Here is a 26,589-nt window from a genome sequence, read left to right as displayed (position 1 = left end):
AGTCTTATGAGTGTAAGCTAAGTGGCTTTGTTTAGTTCAGGTGCAACAGCAGAGCCTCACAGATACATTTCGGAAATGCCTAACTATCTGCAGGCATTGCTCTTAACGGTTTGTGCCCTTATCAGCAGCGATCTAGTGGCCACCCAAGATTCCCTAATATTCGCAGCAACAACAGGCCCGCCTCCAATGACCACAAGGTCAACAGCTCGGCCGGGCGGCGACTTTGTGCTAGTCAACAATGAGCCAGTTGTGGGAACTATGACACCCTTTGTCAACGCTGCGCCGGCTCCGACCCAACAATTCCTGGATTGCTTTGGTCGTTGCCCCACAACCCCAGAGTATAATCCGATCTGTGCGAGCAACAGGCAAATGTACCTCAACGAACAGAAGTTCAACTGCGCCCTCTTCTGCGGTGCCGGTGAGTTGTGGTGCCCAAATAGTCTGGATAGCTTCTGACTCAATTATTATTCTAGATATTCGAATTGTGCGACGAGGCAGCTGCCAAGGTCTGTTTCCCATGCAACGCGGCTGAAATGCGGCTTACTCATAGTGTACATATAACTACTTAGTAATTTTATGGTACAATAAGGTAATGTAAGAAGTTGCAGTCGGATGCAATCGACTGTGCAATACTCTGCTCACAATGTAACAGCTGCACTGGGATGGGATGGGGTGGCAGGAACTTCCAAACTGTGACTAAACTATGTGAATTATCGGTATTTGTTGCCGAAATATTCTACGAAGATTAGGTTAATCATGCCTCCAAGACGAAATACCTTTTGTAGAGCAAAATACGCTTCTTCACTTTCTCAGCAGACTATTAAAATCTGCTTTAAGACTTTAATTATATTCTTAAGAAAAAATAAACATGTTCGCGAACAACACTTGTGATATTGATAAGCGCAAAATTGTTGTTTAAATATTGTACATGTTTACAAACATCTGACAGAATTTTTTCAATAAAGTAGTCATCTATGTAGTACCCTGTAGCCAAAACAAAAAAAATTCTTACAAACCTGGATTTTCAAAAAACAAAAAAAAATGTATTAAGTCAGTTTACATTAATATTTCACTAAGACCTTTGAAAACAATCTTTGAAAATGTATTTGAAATCGATAAGCAATTAATCATTTATCATGTATTTCATTTTTTCATTTATGATCCTACCTTTCGAAAACTTGGGGGTAGTGTAATATGATGTGACAGTTACTATTCGGTTATTCATTTTCAAGATAAACCCTGTAAGCCCTCGTCAAAATTGAATTTGGGATGAAAAAGGGTCGGTAATCGTTTCAAAATGCCTCAACCGCTTCCTCGTCTGCCCTACACATCAGATTTTGTACAAAATTGTTATATTTTCCAATTAATTCATTCTTACCCGCTTCTTGCGTACAGGGTATACAAATGATTAGTGCCCAAGCCTGATAAGCTGCAGCTGCCGTTCGCAACCGCCGCCTTCAGTTCCATTTAGAATTCCGAGACGTATACCACACGAGCTAGCGGGAGTCGCGAAATTTGTTATCAAGATGTTCAAATCTTATCAGCTGGTTCTAAGCATGGGTTAGCTTGTTTTTCTCAATACTTGTTCGCATCTGATGTATCCGTAAACCTCACGAATCTCTTTTACTGCAGCTCTGCTGTTTGGATGTCTTAACCTTGAGACTAGATCTTTTGCACGAAATTTCCATACGAATCTTCGACGCTCCAACTCGACATATGTGAAGCCGGCAACCAACTATCAGCCGGGATTTAATAGTACCCGACCCCATGGCGCAAGATTCAATGAGACGCGAGTTGTGCAGCCCTTGCAGACCATCCCTCAGTTTGGAGCCCATTACCAGGGAACAGCTCAACAACCGAACATAGGCTTCCACGACAACTTCGTCGGTTCTGGTCAATTCCAACCCAGCGGCACATATGGATTCGGCCCGTTTTCAAATGGTACGACACATGGGAATCATACTTATGCCAGAGGTGGACCGTCCAACGGCACCTATCCCTACGGGAAACTATTCAAGCTTTGGTAGGATCAAACATAGCCACAACTTAAAATAAAGCATCACTTTGAATAACAAGAGTCGAATTTCTTTTTTCAAAAAATCAATTTTATTCTGCAGATAATCCGTTTATAGGCATCTGTGGCATTATCTGGATCATCGTGTGTTAAATTACTTTCCGGTATTCCAGGAACGTTTATATACAATAAATTTTGATTGGAATGATGATAGGCTCCAGTCATGAGGTTATTAGGTCAAGGGTGCGGGTTATTGATGTTTAATTAATAACTAAAGCGATACGGTTCTATATGGATGACGCTTGTTTAGGTTGCAGCACATAGCTTTTAAAATGTAGGTATATCAGCTTTGAACGTAGGAATTTTGCTTAATTTATGCCTCATGGGAATACCGACGATGATCATAGAGAAAACAACACCGATGAAACGACGAATAATCCCGCGCCGCAGTCAAGTGATCCCTCGCCGCAGTCAAATGATCCCACGCCGCCGTATCGAGCTCCCGCGCCGCCGTCATGTGCAATCCCACGCCGCAGTCAAATGAACTCCCTCGCCGCAGTCAGCGATAATGTCCCTCGCCGCAGTCAAAAGTCAATGCTCCCTCGCCGCAGTCAAAAGTCAATGATCCCACGCCGCAGTCATTGCGATTCTCCTCCTGACATCAAGTTATCCGTTATGCGAATGGGCTCTCCTTCACAGTTGTCCTAATAATAGAAGCCTTGTACCTAGCGACATCTCCTAACCGAAGCCCTATAAGTCCCACGAAGAAAACAAGAGAATTCCACGCTGTTCTGTCAATTTGATATCCCCCGCTGCAGTCATTTTTGGGTATCCCACGCTGCTGTCAATATTTACTATTATCCCTCGCCGCCGTCGGTATGTAAACGTATTCAAATTGTGCCCAATTGTCCGAAATTTTCAAAAATATTTGCAATCCTTAAAAAATCCTAATCGCCAGAAACGAAGTCCTTTCAGAAAACGTCAGAAACGAACGGCCTCACCATTGGCCTTACAGTGGGTCGAGTAGCAGAAGACAAGAAGAAAACGATCTGAGTAGGATCCTATAGCTGCCAGCGGGCCCTAATATTGGGGAATGTGTTTATGTTGTCGATGCGAAGTTCGATTTTCAAGTTGTATTTTGGGGCTGAAGTGGTCCGAACTGAGAATGAAAAACTATCCCGTGTGTGTCCCAGTCAGCGGACGAAGCCAAAAATGATTTGTGCGGGCGTACGTGTCGATGAGAATGATGTGTTGCTTGCTTTCTGAATATTATTAGTAGAGTTGTAGCTGGCAAATCTGTGGATCTGCCTATTAGCCTCGGACTGGATGCAGTGACATAGTAGATGAAATGTTCCCAACAATTATAGGTGTTAAATCGACAGGACGTGCTAAGATGTGGCGTTACGAACACGAAGACCTCCAGCTCAAGTGCAGATCTCTTTCTTGGAATGAAGCGTCGATGCCGTAACGGATGGTTTTAGTCTGCAGCTCCGCCTCTTACAACAGAAAATTGCTGATTTTAAGGTTTTAGGAATTTTGAAGCGATGATGCGACATCAGAGTCGAAAAAGAAGCAAGCTCGAGAGATTCAATCTCAGCACATGGAACGGTGGATGGCGAATCGACGACCAGGTAATCAAGAGTTCGCACAGTTGAAGCTAGTTCTGCCAGCCAATTTGAACGGTTGATTGTCCCATCCGCCGCTCGTACAGCACCATCAAAAGCCCCTGGAGATGGATACATAAGTCATGGCCAGGCCCGCCTTAAGAGCGCAATGGAGTAGCCTCTTTCAAGTCGCTCCTTCACTCTCATATTAAGGGGTTGAACATCAATCAGGGAGTCCTCGTCAGTCGAATTCTTCAATGAACGAGTCCCTGCTTCGTTTCTTAAGCCATACACAAATATGTACATGTCAAAGTTTTACAATTATAACAATACAATCGTCTTACAATACAAAGATCGGGCTTATACAATTGTTTACAAAGTAACATGTTATAGCACCTTTACATGGGCTGTACAATAAACATTCATTCATGGTAGACTACGGCTCTTGGCCAGAAGAGTTTCGTTCAAACAGCCCGGAGTTAGAGGATTGCCTCTATAAGAAGATACATACTTAATTGTATGCTCATGTAAGCACATAATAAACTTAGACAAAACAAAAAATACATTGAAAAATAACATGTAACATGTCGTATGCAGATGTAGCGCGTGTCTCATGGATTCCCTTCGAGAACAACTTGACGTGTACGTGCTGTTGGCAGACCGACAGACAACTGTCCTAGTCGGCTGGGTTGGAATTTACCTGAAAAAATGTATACACACCACTAACAACAAGAACATGAACAATGATGACGACGACAAGTAAATCTCTTTCGCTGCGGGCATCGTTTCCCTGCCTGCCGCCTGCCTGCTTTCTGCTGCTCTTAATCGTCTTACGATTTCGATGCTTTTTGGGCCAAGGACGTGTTGGACTGCCACATAAGAGGAAATTCCGCATGTGTGCATGAGTGCGTGTAGGTGTGGGTGTCTGTGTGCGTGTGTGTGCGTGCGTTGCTGCAGTACCACCTCGCAATTGATTCCCTTTTGCGGAATGTTGAACGGTGCACCAGGAGTTAAGCGCTCAACTGGCAGATCGAAGCGTAGCGTAGAGCTGGTCTGACTAGCTAGCTTCTTCGTCATCGAACACTAATCGCATTTGATTCCCTTTGCGATGGATTTTGATTACCGGAGTGAGTTTCTGTTAAAAATCATGTGCTACCTAAGAAGTGAGTGAGAATGAGCGGATAATTTGCAACAGATTATAAAACCAGTTGATTTCGAATACCACCGCCGTCTTCACTGCCCATTGAAAGCCGCCGTCTGCCTCGACTGCTGCTGCTGTTGCTGCACAGCTCTTCGTTCTGATGCTTGAATACTAGTCGCATTTGATTCCCTTTTGCGATAAGCCACGATCTCCATAGGTCGGGTCGTTATAGCCTGCTCAGCTGCTTCTACTACATACTACAATACATACATGTGCACACACACAAAATGCTGGATGGATTCGAGGAACTTGCGGCGGCGACGGCGGCGATGCTGACGATGACATGAGCGTACTTGCAGGCAGCTGCCCAATAACAACGACAACACATCAGCTCGCCTCTCGAGCGACTGCTGGTGTTTGAGTGGTGTGGCGGGGGTCTCGGTCCAAACGCATTTGTTTCCCTTTAGCGCGGACCGAGCGCATATTTCTATGCGGTGCAATGCATTACTTGCTGGCTGAGCTGACCCGGGCTGGCCTGGCCGAACCAGGCTGTGATGCCTCCTCGGCGGAGAGAGAACAGAGTCTGGCTCCGCTCAAGTGGTTGTGAGTGCCGGAGCTGTCTGTGTGGCGCGAGTGCGCCAACCACTCAGCGCAGCCATTTTTTTGCAGCTTACGTTTTCTGTAATGTAAAAACGTTAATTGTACACTGTACGTTGTACGGGCGATCTATGTTTAGAGATCTGCGACTTTCTGGCCATCAAGGCAGCTGTAACATATTTTGTTGTTGTGGTGGTGGTGTTGTTGGTGCTGGCATTGCTTGACGATTTGCCTAGCTGGATGAACTTGATGTATCGTTCTTGATTCCCTTTAACGATTTTGCAGTGTGAACGCTAGTAGTTTGGAGATGGAGAAAAGGTTTGTGTACATCGGCCGCCTCCAGACCGGTCCCAAAAATACAAATTGCAGTAAAAAGTCTATGCGCACAAGCAATGCATCGCTGCAAAAGTGAAAGTGCAAAGCAAAATGATAAGCGAACACAAATGTCTCACGCTTTAACTTGAATCCGGTGTGACAGAAGTGGGGGCAGGCCTATTATCCTCGTTCTAAAAAAGATGTTAAGTGCTGCTGCCTTTATGAAGGTATTATATTCGAGTACTCAGTATCGTCTTTTCATATGGCTGTAAAACAGGTTTAAGCAATTCAAGATGTATTCAGTGTCGGGCTGACCTTGACAGTTCGGTTTGGTTTATCGACATAGATGTTGTGATGTGTTATTGCTTTCAAGTTGGCATTTGATTCCCATTGCCTCAAGAAATTTTGCTACAGGTATTCATTCGAGTTAATGTGTGTTTTCTGAACATCCGAACATCAACCAAAAACGCCACTGCAATTAATACATAACATGCTTAGAAAATAAGCTAGGGGAAGAAAATGTAAAAGTAACAAATCCATTTTTGCAGATGACGATTGTAGGGTTGGTTTCCACTGGTAAAGAACCAAATCTTGATTTCTTCGCCGAAACGGTCCCTTTGCCCTTTTATCATTGGGAAGCAGCTACCGACAGATATGCGCAGGCACATTCAACTGCGGCTATATAGCTACAAGATACGAAAAAGGAAGATTTGTGCACAGGGAAATTCGAATAGTTTACGTGAAAATCCTTTAAGATGACGCTTCCTCGCTGAACTCTTACAAGTATAGCCCAATTTATGGGATTAACTCTAATTCCAATATGCGCAGGCACAGTTCAACTGCGTCATATTGCTATAAAATACAAAAAGATATGTTTTTGTGTGGATAGGCTCAAAATTTACGCTTTTCTCGTTTCATTTTCTGATATAGTTCTGAACAGGATCCTCCGAACATTACGTGCAGGATAACATATCCACCTCGCTCTCGTTAGATATAGGCTTTGCAGCCAGTCCATGGCTGGAAATCATAAACAAGTGTACGATCATAGTTTTGTTGGCTACAAGAGCCAAATTATAAGAGTACTAAATGTAAAAGTTACGCTATCCGATCCGGCAAGACTGTGATAGTTTCATGGTTTCAGCTCTTTTTCAACAGACATTGTTTATCGTTTGTGATTGTGCATCTATATCATGGGCTCAATTTTCTAAAAGAGAAACAGACGCGACATTTTGTGCATGTTAAGAATAACAAACGAGTTACGCTTTGCCATTTGATTATCTCGACTTGTGTTCCTGGCGTACTGACATGAGCAGCCCACTAAAATTGTAATGATTTGATAGGAAAAGTTGATGGTTGCGATATCTCATTGACATATTTTCTTGATAACTTCCTTACAGACGAACGCAGGCACCGTTCAACTGCGCCGTTTTTCTAAAAATATAGTAAACGAAAAATAGTCTTTTTCCTAGACAAGAGATAAGGTTTGGGTGCATCCATATTGCTTGCGTTAAACGGTAGACACTCTGTGGTTGATCTTCCACTTTCGACACCCCATGAATGCAAAGCCTAGAAAGGATGCGAGGTCCCGCTGATGAAATCCGATGCTCACAGGCACTGTTCAACTGTGACGCATCGCTACAAAAAAAATTGAAGCCCACGTATTTATGCGTAACAATTTTGAGATAAAATTTCAAACTTCTTCCTATAATGAGCGACGCATAGACTCATAAAATGCAAGTGTGCTCGATTATGACTCCTCTATCAATCTGTAGATTTGTGCAAGAACCGACTGCTTTGTAATTATGACTGTAATTCAAGAGTTATTCAGGGAGAAAAATTCGATACGGCTTACGTGCCACCAGAATAAAGCGAAGGACACAGATGAAAATACGACGAACCCAAAGTGAAGACGTTGACGATGATGACAGACCTTCAAGATAACTGTGTAATTTAAGAGAAATTCCAATGATGACGTTGATGCTTTCTTTCGCTCCTTGTTGCTGTAAATCTGTTTTAAAAAGTAATTGTTTTTGCGTTCGCAGCTGATATACGAATACCGCGTGTATGCAGAGATATCTGTGTGGGTTGGTGGTGGATGCCGTCAGCAACTGCTGACCGCGTTATGTAGAGTAGGTAGTGATAGTTGTGATGGTAACCGACCAGGAGGCATAAGGCACACACGTGTTTGCTGTTGAGCTAAAGCTGCTGCTGCTGCTGCCGCGCGCAATTCCGCCTTGTCCCCATTTTACTTGTCAGCTGCATCTGGCATTTTGGGCAAGGGAGACTCGGTGGTGTTTGCTGCTGCTGCTGCTGCCGCTGCGAACTGTGTAGGATCGGCTGGCTTGCAAGTCGCTGCCATTGTGGTTGACGGAAGACGGACAGACGTGAAGACTCACTCAGTTATAGAAACGAAATTCTTTGAAACGATTATTGACTGACGCGATGTAGGTACCGATTTGCCCATCGATTGATTTGTGTGTCAGTTCGATTTCGTTCTTGATGCGGTTGTTTGTTAAGTGTTCCGTTCCTCCTCATCGTTGCCATTAACGTTTCGAGGAGCAGGAAAACTGTAAAACAAAATCTATTATAGAGGAATATGTTTACGACAAAGAGATTTATAAGTGCAAATAATAAAGGCAACACTGATTTCAAAATTACATCAAGTATAGTTTTATTTATGTTACATACATATATTAATCAGTTCCAAGTAGTTTTTCTATATACAGTTTTTCGCAACATGCTAATCATGGCAGTACGTGTGAAAGTTTAACCTCAAAATTTCTTTTAACTATTTTTCGATTCAATATGAATCATAAAAGCGGACGCACTGTTTTTCATACGTAAAAATAGCAGACAAATTTATACAAGGTTTACTGATGTACAGAAAAGAGAACAAAGGCATGCACATACATGCATATATACAATATGAATATATGTATACGTATGTATGTACACGCGACTGCGTCTTTTCCGTAAAGCAATAGCCTTGTCAGTATACCTACGCACATGCATGCACACAAGCATTTATGTATACACACAAACCAAAATGGCGTCGTTTATATACATACATATGCAGGTATACGTGCCTTTGTGCGATGCAACCCTCAGCTAGCAGCCATTTAAAATTATTTTTGCTTACTAGGAAATTTTAGCTACTTCCAGAAAGAAAATATTAACTAAGTTACAACTAATTGATAGGATAAATTTACAAACCGAGTGTGCATTCCGGACCAAAGGCTTCTTTCTGGTGAGCGTTGATATACAGCAGTCTCCCATGACTCACACCACTCGCTTACGAAGGCCATTTGCTCATCCTCTTCATATCACACTCTTCACAGCCTTCACATTTTTCTTTACAATCTATGTATGTATAACAGGTTTGCACACGTTTTGCGACTGCAAATGAGAAATTTCTTTCGTAATAAAACTAATTTAACAAAGATTCAAATCAAAGAAATGAAAAACAAGTTGTTCATGACATTTTTAGCTTAAACACACTTCTCCAATACCCAAGTGCTATAGGTTTGTCTCTTTTTAACTAACTGCTCACAGCAATGGCGCACTTGCTTATGTTATTGTTGTTTTTACTGCTGCTGCTGCTTAAACTGTTCAAAAATCTGTCGAGGCCACTTAGCTCGCTTCTCCACAAACTATTTTCAATATTGCGTCGTTCGAATTCGGCCGTCTCTTTCTCCACATTGACGTCACAGGCATGATGAAATTTTTCGTCGAAGTTGCTTTCGTGCGTATTGCCGTGTGGAATTAATTTCGTTTGGACGTCGAGCCAACGACTGAATCGTTCTTGCTGTTTCCTGCGCAGTTCATGCTCAGCGTGGAAAAGCGCCGTTGACAAAATGGCGTTAACGCGCAGGCTTCCAGCGCCCCGCAGCTTGCGACGCATTTGCAAGCGCTTCATGCGAAAATTTCGCACCCAATATGTTAACGTTTTGGGCTGCTCAACACCATCTGAATCATCATAATATGCAACCATTTTGTACAACGCTTTACAAAAATTTTCTTTTAATACACACACACACAAACACACCTCTTTTGCTGCTGAATAGTTAACCAGCGCGCTAAATCACTATCTGGTTACACAACTTTCCAGACACAGAACGTTTAAAAACACACGTCCATCCAGCACGACTTTTCAAAGGGAAATGCTAGAAACCACCAGAATGACGATGCTTTTATAGCTGCGCTCGCAGCGACGAAACGTATTGCTACGCGACGCAACCAAATGTAGTACCTGCGTTTGAGACCGTTTTCTTTCAAATCTGTAAGCGAGGGGTAACAAAAACTGGTTTTTTGCAAATTTCATACTTTTGTCTTAGCCTCATTTACCTGGTTTTCTATTTACTTTACTCCCAGGCTGCAAAATAACAATAAATAAACTGCACCCTATAATTTTTTCTAGCAAACCAGCATATTCCACATTACCCTGCCAACTCGTTTTAAGATATGCAAAAAACAAAATTGAAATAAGCAGAAGATGGGTTGGTTGCCGATAGCATTTTAAAATTATCAATTGTTTTATGATTTCCGTTTCTTTTAAAGTAGTTATCATAGAATAATAAGAATTGATTTAACAATAAAAAAACAATTTTGTAATAAATAATACTTATAAAAATGAAGGAAATATTAATTTATGTGTATGTCGTTAATTTGGAATCCGACCAGGAGCAAATAAAAAAGCAATTTTTTGTTCAACAAGAAAATTGAAAATTTGTTATGAGAAAATGTTCCCATAAATATGTTACCTATTACAACAATAAAATTTTTTAAAACTTAAAGCAGAAAATTTAAATATCACATGTATATTGTCTGTGCGAAGTCGATACGGGTTTTACTTTATATACATTTTCCGGGTCTAAAAGTGGGCGTAGCGCTACAATCTTCACGAATATATATTTATTTAAATTTAAAATGAAAAAACTTTAAGTCCAATTGTAGCAAAATATTTGCCTGCGAATAAATATCGATACGAAATATTGAGATATCGTATCAGCTTGCTAAAATTGTCCGGCAACCTAGTAATATTAAGAACGATAATACTACCAAAAGAGCTCTAAAATGAATAACCAGAACGACAAAAAATATTCACATTCTAATTCCGATTTGGACGATCTACACTGCGAAGACGATCTTGTTGTCGGGTTTTCTCATAAGGTTATAAATATAGATAAATAAATGAGTTAAATAAAAACAAACTGATTTCCTCCCTTGTTCTTACTGCAGTAGTTTTAAAGTTCATCCAAAAAGTATGCACTCCTTACAAATTTTTCTGTTTTATAGTAAAAATTAACCATGAAGGTATGTGTGGTATACTTACAAATTCAATAGTAGAGCCACTAAAGATGCTGTTCCTTATTCGAAACTGGGATGAAATTCATTTAATGGTGTGCTAATACCCTTTTAGAGGTATATTTTACTTCACCCAATACATATGTGCGAAGTATTAGGCGTAAAGCGAAATGTCTCCAAGGCTATTTGTGTTTTCTAAAAATATATTATTTTGTATTTAGTATGCAACTATTAGTACAATCAATAATAATGGTTTTCTTTAAACATAATATACCATTTCTAAAAAACAAGGGTATCAAAGCATCGACGCGCCAAATAGTTGTTGGCATGTGTGTCTCAACTCTGTCTGCCAAGTCAAGGGAAGTGATTTTATTGCCATGGCCTGTTGGCATTCAAATCTTCTACCTAATTGCGCCGGTACTCGGTTCTGCAACAACAATTTAGTACCCAAATTATGCTGTTGTTGTTTCTACCCGCAACAGTGGCATTATTTGTCCCTTTTCTTTGCACTGAGCTTCCTATGTCCTCGTTATCGCTCACAAGCATCTTGGTGATCAAGACGGACGACGAAAACAAAATGGCATTTCATGCGCACTGTTGTTGCTTTGCAGCTGATTTGTTGTTGCTTCCTATGGTAAAAAACTTTTTTCTTTGTGTTTGATTGCGTTTGCGGACAAATCCGATCCATCGCTCATGAAATTTAAAACGGTAAAAAAAGCTCAGAGTGACATTTCATCTCTGTCTGTTTATTACTCAATGGTCTAGAGCATTATTGCTACATATAAATGTCGTCAAGAGTTTATATACTTTACGGGGTCCGACGTACAATCCTTATACCTTTTTTTGCCTTTTCCCATTTCTACAGGGTATATAAATATGTAAATTGATCTTTATAAGTAGGCTACATACAGATAAAAGGAAATAATACAATATACAAAAACTTTATGTTTTAATTTTAAATTTTGGAACAATGAAGCCGATTATCGAGTGGCTAATAAGCGTTTGTGCTGGCCTGCTGTTGGGCACACAATCGATGCGCGTTTGGAAGATAGCCAATGAAGAGCACAGGTCTCCTCCCATGGCAGGTGGTATGGAATCATCGGCGGTTCAAGCTGAACTGGAAAAGCCTTACATAATGGGATCTGAACAGATTAGTGCGGCATTACAAAATATTCTTAGTAGCGACGATAATGGCTTGGAAAACCAAACGCTATTGATTGGCGCCGCGGACAAGGCGGACTATACGCTGGGCTCAGAGTCCTTGAATCGCATGCTGGAGGATATTTTGGGGCAGCCTTGCAGCGACAACGTGAAGTTACCTCATATCGAGCCCGCCATTCAGCTTTAACGCTTAAACTAACTTAATTCGCAAGTGAATAAATTTTTTTTTCTTTAATGTTTCGTCTTCTCATAGAAGATGTAAGACTTGCGATATATTTACACAAACGGCTCCTTCCCTCCAAAGATTTGATTCCCAACCGATGCTTTCCTAGTTCAGTGTGGCTTATGAAGGTTATATCAAGTCTGTATCAAAATATGGTTCACATACACAGCCAATATGCCCTTTATATACTCTGCTCACAGTGTGAAAGTGAGTATATTGGTGACGTGGTATGTTGTACTTGCTAACCGTTCGTCTTTCTGTTCGTATGAAACGAATTTGGTTCGTCACTGTTGAAACAGGGAATAGCCTCAAAAAGATAAGCTATGATTGATGTCCTTTAAAGTTAGAGGGTGGTGGGTGGGGCTCCCTAGAGTATTTTCTAGAGTACAAGTTACAGGAGACAGGAAGGCGCGTTTCGGCTGGTTTCGATAGGTAATTACACTGCGAACAGAGCATTGCACCGTCGGGTGGACGCGACAGCAAAGTGCCGGAAAGCCGAGAGCAGGACATGCATTTAAGTCACCCACGACAATCTGTCCGCGATAATCAAATTGCATAATTTTACAAAAGCTGCGCGCAAGTTGAAAGTGGAAACCGCAACGGAAAATGGCAGCCGAACTAATTTTCACAATTTTCGCAACTGTCATTGAAATGTCAACATACATCCACAACAGGCTGTTCGCAGTCCCCAGCCAGCAGATTTAGCTTCATCCTCAGCCCTTTGGCGCTGCGTGACGTAAATACTGATGAATGCTTCCCGGCAGTGAGGGCTCCCGGAGCTGACGGTGCAGTTGTTGTCCTGCTGTGGAATTTCTGGCCCGCTGGTGTGCCTGGTGTTGGTCTCCTTCATTCAGCTGAGGCTTGTCTGTTTTGATGAACTATATGTGGTGCTTAATGTCGTCGTTGTAGTTGCTAATGCCAATGCCTGTGGGGGAGATCTATGAGCGGTCTAATTCATTCAAGCGCCTGATCCGGATCCGAGTAGACGAATGCACCAAGATTAGGTCACGTAGACTGGTGACAACGTAAGGTTTGAACGGATTATTTAATGTGATTTCCTTTCATGTCTAAGCTCAACTCCCGCTGGGCCGGTATATGTGTGTGCATTAGGAATTAAGTCTGCTTAAATGTGATTAATTAAATGGTTTAGGTGTCTTGCAAGACATAAAAATGACTAATGGAAGCAATAAGTTTCAAATGTTTAATGAATGCTTACAACCCGACCATGTCTGTTAATACATTTTTCGATACCCTTGCAAGCCCTAAAAGTTGAATATAAATGGTGAATTATCAGAATTCCCTTATTATTGATAACACTTGGAATATACAATAATACAATAAATACCTGCTTTCATGAATGTGTAAATCGAGTAAAATGAGGAAGGAGCCGAATTAATGAATTTATTTTATAGGTCAGTGTACAAGAAGGTAGGGCCTAAGCTAGAGTATTTTTCCGCTAGAAATCTCACTCTTTTTATCAGTCTTATCGTGGTTGAAGGTCGCTTGACTAGAGTCACCAACTCAATGTTTTGTCCAACTGTGTGGAGTTGTGGGCTGAAAAAGTGAGAGTTATGGAAGAAGGCCATTTGATGTTGCGGCTACGTTTGAATATAAGTATGACAACATTTTCCGCTGGCGGAGCGTATTTTATGGTCTCTTCAGGTTTAAGTAAAATGATGCTGCTTTTTTTGTGGTCTCTGAATTTTCTGTCGCGTTTCGCCTAAGTCAGCATTTTGCTAATCTTTATAGTTCAGCGTTTTTGGCAGCTCAAGGAGCTGCGATACCGATGCTGACGCGTAAATCGGCAATTTAAATGTAAAGCCGCTTAAAAATCTATTGCCCTGAGTCAATTTGCGAAAAACGTTATATTCCGGAAGCTATTTAATATTTGCCTAATTTAGAAATTGGGTGTCATTGAAAATTATATGTGCCGAAAACTCGATGCGGGATCAGCATACCCTGTACCTTTTGCAAATATGATACAAGAAAATAACAGTTTTGTTTTTTGCATTGCTTCGCTGAATTCACAAACTGAGAGTAGAAACCACCGAGTCAATCTAGACTTCAAGAGTTCTAGGGATATTTTTTTGCGCAGCGGAAGACGCGCTTTCCCCAGAGGGATACCAAGGCAGAGACGATGTAGCGTATTCCAATCATCATCTTGGGACCAAGCACGTCACAGAGGTATTTTGAGTCTCCCACTGTCCACACAAATCGCGGAGGATTGGAGCCATCCGCTAGCGTTGTTTCACCTCGTTCGCTGGTGACTTTTACGACAAAAACACTGAGCGCGTGACCAATTGATGGTCGTCGTCAGGTGCTGTTGCAGCGTTTATTTGCTTCGTCACGCACTCGATCCAGAGATTTGTAAGGTGGTTGTCGTATCCTGGCAGTCCTAAGCACAAACTAGAGCAGCAGTGCGTCTCACAAACCAGCATGCCTTCAATGTTGTGAGGATGACGAAAACCTCCAGTTCATTCTTGTTTAATATATGTATTATCCGTAACTCAATTTGGCTTATTTGTTGGTTCCATCATCCTAGTGGTCAAACTTAGTCATGACCTCGAGTGTTGCTGATATTGCTGCATTTTGTTGGTTGGATTCCTACCTACATACCTACATACCTACATACCTACATACATACATACATACATACATACATACATACATACATACATACATACATACATACATACATACATACATACATACATACATACATACATACATACATACATACATACATACATACATACATACATACATACCTACATACCTACATACCTACATACCTACATACCTACATACCTACATACATACCTACATACATACCTACATACCTACATACCTGCATACCTACATACCTACATGCCTACATACCTCCTGCTACGCCCCCTTGGTGCTCCTCCGGCTCCTCAGCTTCCAGCGTTGAAACCGACTGCGCCAAATTTATAGGTGATGCCTGCAAGCCTTACTTAAATTTTTGAGAATCGAGGAGGAGGGCAGCTTTAATAAATACGCTTTCTTATTTAAATTTGCCGCGCAACAAGACAAATTGCTATTGGTATTTCACAAGACAAATTACATGCATTCATACATATGTACATATATACGCACATACACACATACACACACATTCACACACACACATAACTCGGTCAAAACTCAACCAATTTTTATAAAGTTTGGCTTTTTGTTTATGGTTTGTCCTCTATATCAATTTTGCATCTAAATCTAGCAACATGATTCTTAGTCGAAATTTATGTAAAAATTGACCTCAAATATCCTATATAAACGTAGATCAAAATTTCCCACCCCCATAAATCGGTTAAAACTCAACCAATTTTCATAAAGTTTGGGTTTTTGTTCATGGTTTGACCTCTAAATCAATTTTGCATCTAAATCTGGCAACATGATTCTTGGTCGAAATTCATGTAAAAATGTACCCTCAAAAATGCTATATAGGCTTAGGTCAAAATTTTCCAACCCCATAATTCGGTTAAAACTCAACCAATTTTCAAAACGTTTGGCTTTCTGTTCATGGTTTGGCATCTAGATCAATTTTGCATCTAAATCTGGCAACATGATTCTTGGTCGAAATTCATGTACAAATTTACTCTCAAATATGCTATATAGACATAGGTCAAAATTTCCCAACCCCATAACTCGGTTAAAACTCAACCAATTTTCATAAAGTTTGGCTTTTTGGTTATGGTTTGACCTCTAAATCAATTTTGCATCTAAATCTGGCAACATGATTCTTGGTCGAGATTCATGTAAACATGTACCCTCAAATATGCTATATAGGCTTAGGTTAAAATTTTCCAACCCCATAACTCGGTTAAAACTCAACCAATTTTCATAAAGTTTGGGTTTTTGTTCATGGTTTGACCCTTAGATCAATTATGCATCTAAGTCTGGGAACATTATTCTTAGTCGAAATTCATGTAAAAATGGTACCCCCAAATATCCTATATAGACATGAGTCGAAATTTCCAAACCGAGGTTTGGAGGTTTGGCTCTTTGCTTATGTATTTTGTATGTACCACGGGCAAGGCCGGGGTAGAACCCTATAGTATAATATACTTATAATTGGCAACGCTTTTGACCTTCCCCACACATGGCGCAATTGCGACTGTCTGGCTCCACAAAGTCGCAATACAACATTTTGGCAACCAGAATCTACAAATGACAGTGGAGCATGCAGTTAATAGTTGCCAAAGCTTTCCTGAAGTTTATCTGAGAATGGCGTGGCACGCTGAACGATAAGAGAGCGCTATAAATGTTGCCTGGTGTAAGCAACATGTTGACATTGTCAGGCAACATGTTGACAATGTCAGGCAACACGGACAGCTCTTGGTGTTGGCGTCGCATTCGCCAGGCAAAGACAGCGCCGTCTAGTTATTGATTTCTCGCTTCAACTGAAGAAATTTCTAGGAATTTCAAAGAATAGCTAATAAGCAATTTTTCGAATTAATTTTGTAATTTTTACGCCCACTCTTGCTTTCATATATCATAAAAATCCCTATTTCCTAGTCACAGTAACAGCTGGGATTACAGTCTTAGAGCTACTTACCCATAAACAACGCCTTAGGCGTAGCAGGGATTTAATAATTTTTTGATCCCCGACTAGGGGATACCCTGACCTCTTGGCTGTTTTGCAGCACGTTAGGGCTCATAGTTCATAGGGTTAGATAAGGGAAGCCTGGAAAGTTTACCTGATATTCTTGAGTTTCCTTTGTCTGTTTGCAGTCTAGCTTCTGCACGAGCCTGTACACTTTAGCAGTAGATGCTGACTTCTAGCCAAATCTATCAACGCACACAGTTAATTTCTTAAACCTTAGGGATCTGAGTAAAATTCAGTTTATTTTCCTAGTGTTCGAATTCTGTATAGAGTATAACCTCGTATAATTCTCCTACACTGTAGCTCAATCCTAATAATTAACAATAATACAAATCGGCCGTGTTACAAATTCATATAATCGAACTGAACCAAGTAGATTAAATACAATACACAAGCTACAATCATTCGAAATCCCATTGCGTTATGAACATAGAACAAGCCGCAATGGTTAAATCTTAGACGTCTATGACAGCAAAATAAGGCAAAGTCATTGATCTGAAAGAAAAGAATCTCAGTCAAAGTATACTTCAAAAAAGTAAATACTTACACTTCGGTCTAGATCAACATCTAGTTCGGGTATATCATTAAATAGCTTTAAAATTGCTGAGGTTCCTCGACCTGCCCGCTCTGCTAAGTCGCAGACCGCAATACTCAACCAGAAATCCATCAAGTTAATGGATAGCGCCTGAATAAAGTTGATTACCAACAGGAACGACAATATTTTCTTTAAACTAATACTGTAGACTATCATATAGAATATGGATAATATATTGACACTTAGTAGGGATATCATGAAAAGTGTCATTTGGTAGTCGTAGATAGCACCCAGTCGGGTGCTAAGCCCCAAGAGGCGACTATAAAGACAATGCAATTCATGAATACGAGAGGATCTCCTTGATTGGCGCATCCTTAGCTGATTTGCTAGCGTTAGAAGTTCCCGATTGACGATCCAAACAGAGCGGTATATGTATAACACGGCCAGGTGAAAATGCATTCCAATAAGAAGTATGCTTATCTGAACTGCAATGACACCGGAAAGACCCACAAAGAGTTTAAAGCTGATTGAAGGCGACAGGCCATATCGCATGATTAACATTGAAGCAACTTCCAACCAAATTGATAAGCCTTTATATATAATATAATTGTCAAAGCTGAGACAATCGTTAAAGTCATATTTTATAAGGTGACGTTGGTATAGATCTGTCAGAGTATTAAGCGTGTTGGCAAGCTCCTTGCATAGCCAACAGTTCCGAAAGTGCATTACAAAGACGGTTGTCAAAAGTAAAATGTTTTGCAGATAGCTGATTTGTCCTGCCAAAGGATTACGATGGAAAATCTCAATCAGGGTTGTGGTTTCTATTTCTGTGTAATAGTTGAGCGTAACCCAAACAAACCCAAGATTCAAAATGATGCCATATCCGACCAGCCACGTGGACCGTCGCAGTTTCTTCGTGCTGGAATTATAGATGAATGGGAACAGGCCGAGTGCCCAAGAGGCGTAGAGAGTGGCCCAAAGATTTAACCGAGCGAATTTCTGACGCCAAGTGCGACGAGCTGGCCACATTTTAACCGAATGAATTAATTTTCGGATAGGTATGTTGAGTGTAGCCAACTAATGCGATGAATGATAAGGAAACTGAGTACGGCGAATCAATAACACTTAACTACAATATTTCCAATTCACTCCAGCCAGAAACAAACAAACGAGCCTACCCTTGTCGACATATAGGAAATATGCGATATGAAAAGCACTCTGTGGGCCAAATGCATATCTGAATACGCTCGACTTTGGGATTTAGAATGGATTCAAACAGGAGAAGCTGAGGACAAAAAGCTTGCTGTTCCTGACTTCGGACCACCTTCCGCTGCTGATTAAACTAGAGAAGTGCCAACTAGGTCAAACCGTCACACCTACCCGACCTGTCTGGCGAGCACTTTGGTACGCAACTGATCTGGAGAGCTTTGTCGACTACATCACAGTAGAAATCAAAGAAGCAGCTCCGTAAGCCACTCTACACACCCTGAGATTTATGAAGCCCTCACTCAGCCCAAAAGCAAATAACTCCCAGTGCAATATTTCAGCACTCGAGAGGTATGTTTAATACGAACGTTAAACAGCGAAACTCGGATTTTCAAGGCGTCACAGCAGAGGCTCCGCAAGGCAATGAGCTCGGCTTGGCACCCTATAAGCGGCCGACAGCTCTACCGCTTGATGAAATAATACCACAGGCAGCCGAGACTGCTGAGGGCCACATAAGCGGATCACCTTGCTGGGATGGAATATCATCAATTCCAACAGGCCGCAACGGATGTTGTGCAGTACTCACTGCTGCTGGTCAAAAGCTAGTAGACGGACTGGCAGGTGGAAATAAACTGTACCAAGTCCGTCTGTATCACTTCCGCGCAGAGTCTATGTAGTTAGTTGCTAATGAAATGCATGGCATCGGCATACCAGCTTCATCGTCTAAGAATAGTCCGTGTCAAGGTAGCACGCAAGGTGGCTGGTCTCTGCCTTACAAAGGTTGGAGATCACATCAACTTCCTTGGGTCATCCGAACTAAGCTCTGATGACCTTGGTTACAGACAGGACCCAAGGACCTATCAAACAGGCGAATGCTTCTTTTGATGATAATTGACAATAAGCCAATGGGTCGTGTTACAAATTCATATAATCGAACTGAACCAAGTAGATTAAATACAATACACAAGCTACAATCATTCGAAATCCCATTGCGTTATGAACATAGAAAAAGCCGCAATGGTTAAATCTTAGACGTCTATGACAGCAAAATAGGGCAAAGTCGTTGATCTGAAAGAAAATAACCTCAGTTAAAGTTTACATTAGATTAAACACATAAAAAAACATCTACTTACACTTCGTTCTAGATCAACATCTAGTTCTATATCATTAAATAGCTTTAAAATAGCTGAGGTTCCTCGACCTGCTCGCTCTGCCAAGTCGCAGACCGCAATACTCAACCAGAAATCCATAAAATTAATGGCAAGCGCCTGAATCAAGTTTATCGCCAAAACAAACGACAAGATTTTATTTAAACTAATACTGTAGACTATCATATAGAATATGGATAATATATTAGCACTTAGTAAGGATATCATTAATAGACTCATTTGGTAGTCGTAGATGGCAGTTAGTCGGATGCTTAGGTCTAAGAGGCGACTATAAAGATAATGCAGTTCTTGAACACGGTAGGATCTCCTTGTGTGGCGCATCCTTAGCTGATTTGCTAGCGTAAGAAGTTCCCGATTGACGATCCGAACAGAGCGATATATGTATAACACGGCCAGGTGAAAATGCATTCCAATTAGAAGTATGCCGAGTTCAATTGCTATAACACCAACAAGACCCAAAAAGTTTTTGAAGTTAGTTGGAGGCGACAGTCCAAATCTGATGATTAACATTGAAATAAATTCCAGCCAAATTGATAGGCTTTTATATATAACATAATTATCAAAGCTGTGACAATCGTTAAAGTCATATTGTACAAGGTGACGTTGATATAGATCTGTCAGAGTATTAAGCGTGTTGGCAAGCTCCTCGCATAGCCAACAGTTCCGAAAGTGCATTACAAAGACGGTTGTCAAAAGTAAAATGTTTTGTAGATAGCTGATTTGTTCTGCCAAAGGATTTCGATGAAAAACCTCTATTATGGCTGTGGTTCCGGTGTGTTCACGATAGTTGAGCGTAATCCAAAGAGACCCAAGATTCAAAATGATGCCATATCCAACCAGCCGCATGGATCGTCGCAGTTTCTTCGTGCTGGAATTATAGATGAATGGGAACAGTCCGAGTGCCCAAGAGGCGTAAAGAGTGGCCCAAAGATTTAACCGAGCGAATTTCTGACGCCAAGTGCGACGAGCTGGCCACATTTTAACTGAATGAATTAATTTCTTTGATAGGTATGCTTAGTGTGGAGTCAACTAATGCGATGGATGATAAGGCAACAGACTAGGGCGAATCAATAACACTTAGCTACAACCTTTAGAGTGGCTGAATAAAAGAAACTGTGTACTGAAGATTAATACCCTTGATGACATATAGCAAATGTGCGGTATGTTCAATACTTAGATACCTGATAAAATCTATGACAATATGAGGGTTCGGGGCGTGCTGTATACCCAAATTTCACTGGACACTATTGACAGCATAATAGTCCCTAGCCTTAAAGGAAAGTTGAGGAAGCCCAACAACGAGCTATAACAACGGCGAGTTTTATTAGGTTTAATTAACTAAAGCTTATTTTTCCAACTTTTGCCAACAGGATTGTAGTTTTAGAAAGTAGATTTTAATTTTCCACAGGCGGGAACTTAACTTTAGGCACAAAATTTGTTACAGACAGGGCCGGGGAATACCCGCTAGTATTTTTATACCCTTGCAGAGGGTATTATAATTTTGTCGTGAAATGTGCAACGCATAAAGGAGACATCTCCGACCCCATAAAGTATATATCTTCTTGATTAGTATCAACAGCCGAGTCGATATAGCCATGTCCATCTGTCAGTCTATCCGTCTGTCTGTATCTATGCGAACTAGTCTCTCAGTTTTAAAGTTTTTATCTTTATAAAACTTTGCAGAAGTCCCTCTTGCTGTTGCACGCAGTATGTCGGAACCGGCTGGATTGGACCACTATGTCATATAGCTACCATATGATCGATCCGTCAAAAAATAGGTTCTTGTATTAAAAACTTTTTTGTTTATTAAGATATCTTGACCAAACTCCCCATTAATTAGTATTACTAAGCTCCTAATATTTTTGCGAAATCCTATCAACAACCGACTACTATATCATATAGCTACCATAGGAACGATCGGTCGAAAATTAAGTTGTTGTATGGAAAACTTTTTTGTTTTTCAAGATACCTTGATCAAACTTGCCATTTATAAGTTTCACTATGTTCCCTACACTTATGCAAAATCTTATTTACATCGGACTACTATATCATATAGCTACCATAGGAACGGTCGGTCGAAAAGTAGGTTTTTGCATGGAAAACTTTTTGTTTTTCAAGATATCTTAACCATACTCGCCATTAACAATTTTCCCTGTGCTTCTCAGAGACGGGCAAACCGCTATGGACATTATGAAGAGGTTGGGTCTGCAAGGGTATTAAATCATCGGCGTGCCAAAGATAGCCGTTCTTTCTCGTTTTTATTAAACAGTATTTAGCTATAGACCCTAGCTTTGGATTTTCGTCTTATGGCAGATAAGTATATATATAATTTATGCATTATTAAAAAATTACATATAAAATACATGCATATTTCATATTCGTCAAATAAAGTTGTTGAGGAGTGTGGATGCTTTGCATGTTCGTGTCCCGTGATTTTTTAAAGATACATACTCTAAATTTACTCTTATGTAAATCCTGAGTACTGGATATGAGTCGACGATTTTTGGCACAAATATTCTAACTGGCAGCGTTAAAGATGGAAATCGAGTATGTGACCAAAATGTTCACCCTTCAAATTATTGGGCCAGGCTCAACCAAGACGAGGAATTAACTCTCAGCATATTCGCATGGCGCAACTAATTACAAAGTACAAATGTGTTTGCCCATGTAATTTGAGCACTTTATATTCAAAACCGTGTTATTTGCAAAAGTCGAGCAACGACGACAACGACGGGCACAGCTGCGTCTGTCACATAAACCCGACGGTGAGGCTGGGCGGGCTTCCGGTTCGCTGGCTCTCCAAGCATAGGCTGGCTGTCGGAATCCCCAGTTTCGCGGTTAATTAGGTTTTTGTATTCCCGTCGTGTAACAATGGGCGTCGCTAGCATCGCAGTCCGCCAGCGTCTGGTCTCCTCCTGGTCGTGTGTGATTATCGTCTCGGATTGAATGTTTACTTTGATATGAGACATTGCATTGAACAAGAGTTAAATGGCCCGACCGCAATTTATGTCTGACACTTCTAAATTTAGAATCTTGAAACTTGAAATATCTACATGTCGAACAAACTTTATATATGATTGCCCTTATGATTAAAGGTTAAAAAACTGTATTCAGGCCCACCTGATTATCATATCGGATTGAAATTTATACTTTCATATGAGATATTGCTTAATTGTTTGAATACCCTGTTTAAAAAGTGAACAAGAGGTAATTGGTCCGTCTTTTTGTCTGTCCTTATGGACGCAATTTGTGTCTGAGACTTCTGAATTTAGAATCTTTATTATATTTAGAACTTTAATTGTACATTTATTCAGGTTGCTTTGGATTCCATGTTGAGCAGTGTGTTAGGGCTATTGATTTTGATTGCAGGGTATGTCCTCGGCTTTTTATTTATTTTGAAAGCTTTAAATTTAATCGAAATAAACACATCAAATAACATTTGGTGTTTGCTTATCAAAGATATGTCGGTACTTAGAGCCGAGTTGCGTGCCGTGTGCCTTGCGTGTTGAGTTTTTGTACATTTGGCTGATTTTTAAGTGTGTGCTCAAACTTTTTGGACAACTTTTTTACAACTCCTTAAGCACGTAGCTGTATCAGGAGCATTGTTGTTGCGAAAAAGTAATTTTGATTTTATTAGCTGTGTAGCACCTGATGGTTTTGATGGCCCCCCTCCTTGTATCACCTGCCCCGCTTCAGTTCTTTTACCAATTCAATTTTGCTCTATTGAGAATTTGGCACAACTGAAAAGTTTGCCCGAGGTGACAAAAAACGCAGAATTTGTTGATGTCGCCGACACCAGCGACATTTTCATTCTTCTTTTCTTCTTTTCAATGGAAAACCATTTCGGCCACATGCCAGGCAGTCAGCCAATTGTAGAGCTTAAATGGTGCAAGGCTTCAATAACTGAGCGGAATTTTACAGAAGCCCTTTTGACCTTTTGAAATCCTCTTTTAAACTAATTTTATCAGTTCAGGTTTTACTAGTAGAATGACTAGATGAGGAATAAGGGGCGAAGCTGTTTTACACGCCAAAAAAATCAACTCTGATTTTCTCGCTTATTTTTGTTGTTGCTAAAGCTTGCAATCCTCAACAAGTTAAAGCTTGGAATAGGATATATATCTTTGCAAACCTAAAGCACATCAGATGAGACAGGAATATAGGGCAAAGCAGCTTTACTCGCACAGCTAAGGCCTTAGAATTACACGCTCAGAAAATAAACTGATTTTCTTGCTTATTTTTGTTGCGGCGTAAGCTTGCAATTCTCAACAAAGTAAAGCTTGGAATAGCATATGAGATGTTTGCAATCCTAGAGTCGATAGCAAAGAGTGCTGATGGATATAAAGACAACCTGCTCATTGGCCTTAATTAACTTAGAGCCGGTCAGCTTAACATTTATTAGTTGTTGTTATTGTCAAACGCCTATTGAAATGGAGAAAATAGGTCTATTTGGACGATTCTTGTAATATAAGTAAGATGGCTTTTAACTTCTAAATGTTCCTTATCGTTCTTTGCAAACATAAGTTAAATTTGTTTGCAAGGAACGATAAGGATTTTATGTTATATTTTATTTTATTTTATTTTAACCACTTTTGCGACGCGTTGTGTTTTAGGGAAAAGCTAACTAAAATCCGGACCCTAACAATAATTGGATTCGTGATTAGAATCCTGATGCTCCTGACTCCGCTTACTCACAATAGTTGAGACGTCGCTTTCGTTGTCGTCACTTTCGGAGCCATCGCTGTCAGTCAAGTAGCCAATGATATTGAACTCGGCATTCAGACTACGTTCCCATCTTTGGAGGACATCGTCGGTACAAACGCCCATGGAGCCGCATGCAATATTAAGCACATGATTGGCATTGCAGCCCGCCAGAAGAGAGTAGGGTCCCGGCCCCAAAAAAGTATCCCGCGATGAGCTGAGGTCATAAATGTTACCATTAAGCGCCGTGTAAATGGGTTGGCTGTCTCGCATTCCGTCGTAGGCCGTCAACTGTCGACGGGTGAGCCGCAGAGCCTCGCACTTTTGAGGCAGTCGGTCTTTGAGTATAGCCCGACTGTCCCGGCAATCAGTGGCCAGTTGTGAAGGATAGTCCACTTTCGAGGCACTTCTATCAGCTTGCCTTGTGAATAGTGCATAGATCTGGGCAATCTTCGTAGTTGCAAAATACCCAACCGCAAAGGAAATGACAACTTGGGCAATGGGACTCCTCAGTAAAGGGCGGATCAGTCTGGCGGCCGCATATATATTGAGATTCCCTTCTAAAATAAACAAGTTCGCAATTCTTCAATGTGGTTTAGTGCAAAGGACCTACTTGCAAAGGGTAACTGGAATTGCATTAGTTTAAGTAGCGACATATTTTATGCACTCTGAATTGTTAGTTCCGTTCAGCCGACAAATTATATATAGTACATATATTTGTATAGGAAACAATTTTTTTTTGTGACACATATAATTTTGTAAAGTTTGCAGCTTGATAATTTTAAGGTTATAACAAGTAGAGGCTGCCCACCTACAAGATACCCTTTAAATCAGCTCCAAATTTATACTCGTACTTACACCCACAAGCTGTCCATCTTCTTTCCAGTCTGGTAAACTCAATAAGTGTTTATAAAATGCGGGCAGCAAATCGATATTTATCGGTTTGTTAGGTAAATAAACCATAATTCAAATGAACCTCCATTTCACATAGTTAGATCGACTCAGCTAGTTGTCTCCTTCTGCAGTTACATACACAACTGTCCTTCTCTTACCCATTTTTTAGTTACAGGGTATGCAAATAACATAATATGAGAAAAGGGAAATGTTATTAATTTATTGAAATATGTACGGGTAAGAGTAAGGCTTATGGGCTGTGCCATAACTAAAATCCAGGGCCTAATATATGCATGTTGGCTCAGAGCAGCCTGTTCAGTTCATCTGCTGTTAAGCCAGCTGACGGTCTAATTTATAATATCCACATTTTGGCAGCAATTTGCATTACCTTTATGGCCCAATGTGTACGCATATGTAGCCAGAGCTTAAAAACTTTTTCATGTGTGTAACTTTGTGTCATGCTGACTTTTTTTTTTTTAATAAAATTGGCTGTACTTAGACTTTAATATGACTTAATAGGCTCATTACAAATATTTGTTGTTTGGTGGATATATGTATGCAAAACACAAGCACACCCATACATGTTAATATAGCTGCAAGGGAATAGAAAATATTCTCTATACACAAACAAGAATAAACTGTTGTCGTTGGGTTACCGAAGTTTGAACACCCTTACGAACATAGAGAAGGGTTTTACATTTCTATAGTAAGTCATACAAAGATTCATAAAAAATCATCCAATTCTTTCTATAGGAGCTGTGGGATAATATATTTGCCTAATCTGGCTGACTTCGATTTATGCACCTTTTTAGCTAAAATATTATCAATGAAACAGAAATGCGAACACAATATATTGACTATGTTTTAAATTTTGCTCAAAAATATGTATACTTCATCGGGTAGCATTTCCATGTGTTACACATTTGCTGCACAAATTAAAATACCCTCTTAGTGGGTGTAAAAATGCTGAGTCCCTTTCTCCATTATACTCAAATTTAAATTTGCATAACGTTGATTTTGTTGGTGTACTATATAATGCACTACATGAGCAGCTCCGTAGAAGCATACATTACGAATACAGCGCGGATTACGCCGAGCATATTG

The 26,589-nt window shown here is 40.4% G+C and overlaps 7 protein-coding genes and 1 long non-coding RNA gene across 9 annotated transcripts; 3 read left to right on the top strand and 5 right to left on the bottom strand.

Annotated features, from left to right (window-relative positions):
* Positions 1–4: 4 nt before the first annotated feature.
* Positions 5–966, top strand: LOC135426220 (uncharacterized). 2 transcript variants are annotated; one of them, XM_064679244.1, is made up of 3 exons: positions 5–108; positions 167–418; positions 474–965. In XM_064679244.1, exons 2-3 carry the CDS (start codon positions 187–189, stop codon positions 530–532), a joined length of 291 nt encoding a protein of 96 aa, XP_064535314.1. In that variant the 5' UTR covers positions 5–108; positions 167–186; the 3' UTR covers positions 533–965. The 2 variants fall into 2 exon arrangements, with proteins under 2 accessions (XP_064535314.1, XP_064535313.1); XM_064679243.1 differs by having other exon boundaries at positions 28–418; positions 474–966.
* A 440-nt stretch (positions 967–1,406) lies between these two features.
* Positions 1,407–2,075, top strand: LOC135426367 (uncharacterized). The gene is made up of 2 exons (XM_064679429.1): positions 1,407–1,560; positions 1,633–2,075. Exons 1-2 carry the CDS (start codon positions 1,527–1,529, stop codon positions 2,025–2,027), a joined length of 429 nt encoding a protein of 142 aa, XP_064535499.1. The 5' UTR covers positions 1,407–1,526; the 3' UTR covers positions 2,028–2,075.
* An 8-nt stretch (positions 2,076–2,083) lies between these two features.
* On the bottom strand, positions 2,084–9,852 carry LOC135426368 (uncharacterized). The gene is made up of 3 exons (XR_010435892.1): positions 9,717–9,852; positions 8,885–9,067; positions 2,084–8,238 (listed from the first exon to the last, which is right to left on the bottom strand). It is a non-coding gene; the product is annotated as an uncharacterized LOC135426368 (long non-coding RNA).
* Positions 8,984–9,662, bottom strand: LOC135426365 (uncharacterized). Its single transcript, XM_064679428.1, has one exon. The coding sequence runs from the start codon at positions 9,660–9,662 to the stop codon at positions 9,210–9,212; it is 453 nt and encodes a 150-aa protein (XP_064535498.1). The 3' UTR covers positions 8,984–9,209.
* A 2,022-nt stretch (positions 9,853–11,874) lies between the features above and the next one.
* On the top strand, positions 11,875–12,347 carry LOC135426272 (uncharacterized). Its single transcript, XM_064679306.1, has one exon. The coding sequence runs from the start codon at positions 11,946–11,948 to the stop codon at positions 12,321–12,323; it is 378 nt and encodes a 125-aa protein (XP_064535376.1). The 5' UTR covers positions 11,875–11,945; the 3' UTR covers positions 12,324–12,347.
* A 4,978-nt stretch (positions 12,348–17,325) lies between these two features.
* Positions 17,326–18,547, bottom strand: LOC135426311 (gustatory receptor for bitter taste 22e-like). Its single transcript, XM_064679358.1, has 3 exons — positions 18,378–18,547; positions 17,531–18,041; positions 17,326–17,478 (listed from the first exon to the last, which is right to left on the bottom strand). The coding sequence occupies exons 1-3, from the start codon at positions 18,545–18,547 to the stop codon at positions 17,326–17,328; spliced, it is 834 nt and encodes a 277-aa protein (XP_064535428.1).
* Positions 18,548–19,639: 1,092 nt separating this feature from the next.
* Positions 19,640–20,871, bottom strand: LOC135426310 (gustatory receptor for bitter taste 22e-like). Its single transcript, XM_064679357.1, has 2 exons — positions 19,858–20,871; positions 19,640–19,792 (listed from the first exon to the last, which is right to left on the bottom strand). The coding sequence occupies exons 1-2, from the start codon at positions 20,869–20,871 to the stop codon at positions 19,640–19,642; spliced, it is 1,167 nt and encodes a 388-aa protein (XP_064535427.1).
* A 3,620-nt stretch (positions 20,872–24,491) lies between these two features.
* Positions 24,492–25,366, bottom strand: c-cup (calcutta cup). Its single transcript, XM_064679311.1, has 2 exons — positions 25,205–25,366; positions 24,492–25,151 (listed from the first exon to the last, which is right to left on the bottom strand). Exons 1-2 carry the CDS (start codon positions 25,245–25,247, stop codon positions 24,529–24,531), a joined length of 666 nt encoding a protein of 221 aa, XP_064535381.1. The 5' UTR covers positions 25,248–25,366; the 3' UTR covers positions 24,492–24,528.
* Between the last annotated feature and the right edge of the window lie 1,223 nt (positions 25,367–26,589).

The sequence above is a fragment of the Drosophila montana genome, unplaced genomic scaffold (genome assembly GCF_035044405.1).
Source record: "Drosophila montana isolate Dmon_TW-CO22-7 unplaced genomic scaffold, ASM3504440v1 contig_1_1, whole genome shotgun sequence".
In the NCBI taxonomy this organism is placed as follows: Eukaryota; Metazoa; Arthropoda; class Insecta; order Diptera; family Drosophilidae; genus Drosophila; species Drosophila montana.
Note: the sequence above shows the minus strand (reverse complement) of the source record. Positions and strands in the feature narration are given on the sequence as shown.

What these genes read in the sequence shown, in the direction of transcription:
- LOC135426220 (XM_064679243.1), top strand. Translation starts at nt 76, where the DNA reads ATGCCTAACTATCTGCAGGCATTGCTCTTAACGGTTTGTGCCCTTATC. An exon ending in CGCCCTCTTCTGCGGTGCCG is followed by an intron (nt 419 to 473) that starts GTGAGTTGTGGT and finishes TTATTATTCTAG; the next exon opens with ATATTCGAATTGTGCGACGA.
- LOC135426367 (XM_064679429.1), top strand. Translation starts at nt 1,527, where the DNA reads ATGTTCAAATCTTATCAGCTGGTTCTAAGCATGG. An exon ending in TCAGCTGGTTCTAAGCATGG is followed by an intron (nt 1,561 to 1,632) that starts GTTAGCTTGTTT and finishes CTTTTACTGCAG; the next exon opens with CTCTGCTGTTTGGATGTCTT.
- LOC135426365 (XM_064679428.1), bottom strand. Translation starts at nt 9,662, where the DNA reads ATGGTTGCATATTATGATGATTCAGATGGTGTTGAGCAGCCCAAAACG.
- LOC135426272 (XM_064679306.1), top strand. Translation starts at nt 11,946, where the DNA reads ATGAAGCCGATTATCGAGTGGCTAATAAGCGTTTGTGCTGGCCTGCTG.
- LOC135426311 (XM_064679358.1), bottom strand. Translation starts at nt 18,547, where the DNA reads ATGTGGCCAGCTCGTCGCACTTGGCGTCAGAAATTCGCTCGGTTAAAT. An exon ending in GGCATCATTTTGAATCTTGG is followed by an intron (nt 18,042 to 18,377) that starts GTTTGTTTGGGT and finishes GCCTTCAATCAG; the next exon opens with CTTTAAACTCTTTGTGGGTC. An exon ending in ATGTTGATCTAGACCGAAGT is followed by an intron (nt 17,479 to 17,530) that starts GTAAGTATTTAC and finishes CTTTTCTTTCAG; the next exon opens with ATCAATGACTTTGCCTTATT.
- LOC135426310 (XM_064679357.1), bottom strand. Translation starts at nt 20,871, where the DNA reads ATGTGGCCAGCTCGTCGCACTTGGCGTCAGAAATTCGCTCGGTTAAAT. An exon ending in ATGTTGATCTAGAACGAAGT is followed by an intron (nt 19,793 to 19,857) that starts GTAAGTAGATGT and finishes ATTTTCTTTCAG; the next exon opens with ATCAACGACTTTGCCCTATT.
- c-cup (XM_064679311.1), bottom strand. Translation starts at nt 25,247, where the DNA reads ATGTCGCTACTTAAACTAATGCAATTCCAGTTACCCTTTGCAA. An exon ending in ATTCCAGTTACCCTTTGCAA is followed by an intron (nt 25,152 to 25,204) that starts GTAGGTCCTTTG and finishes TGTTTATTTTAG; the next exon opens with AAGGGAATCTCAATATATAT.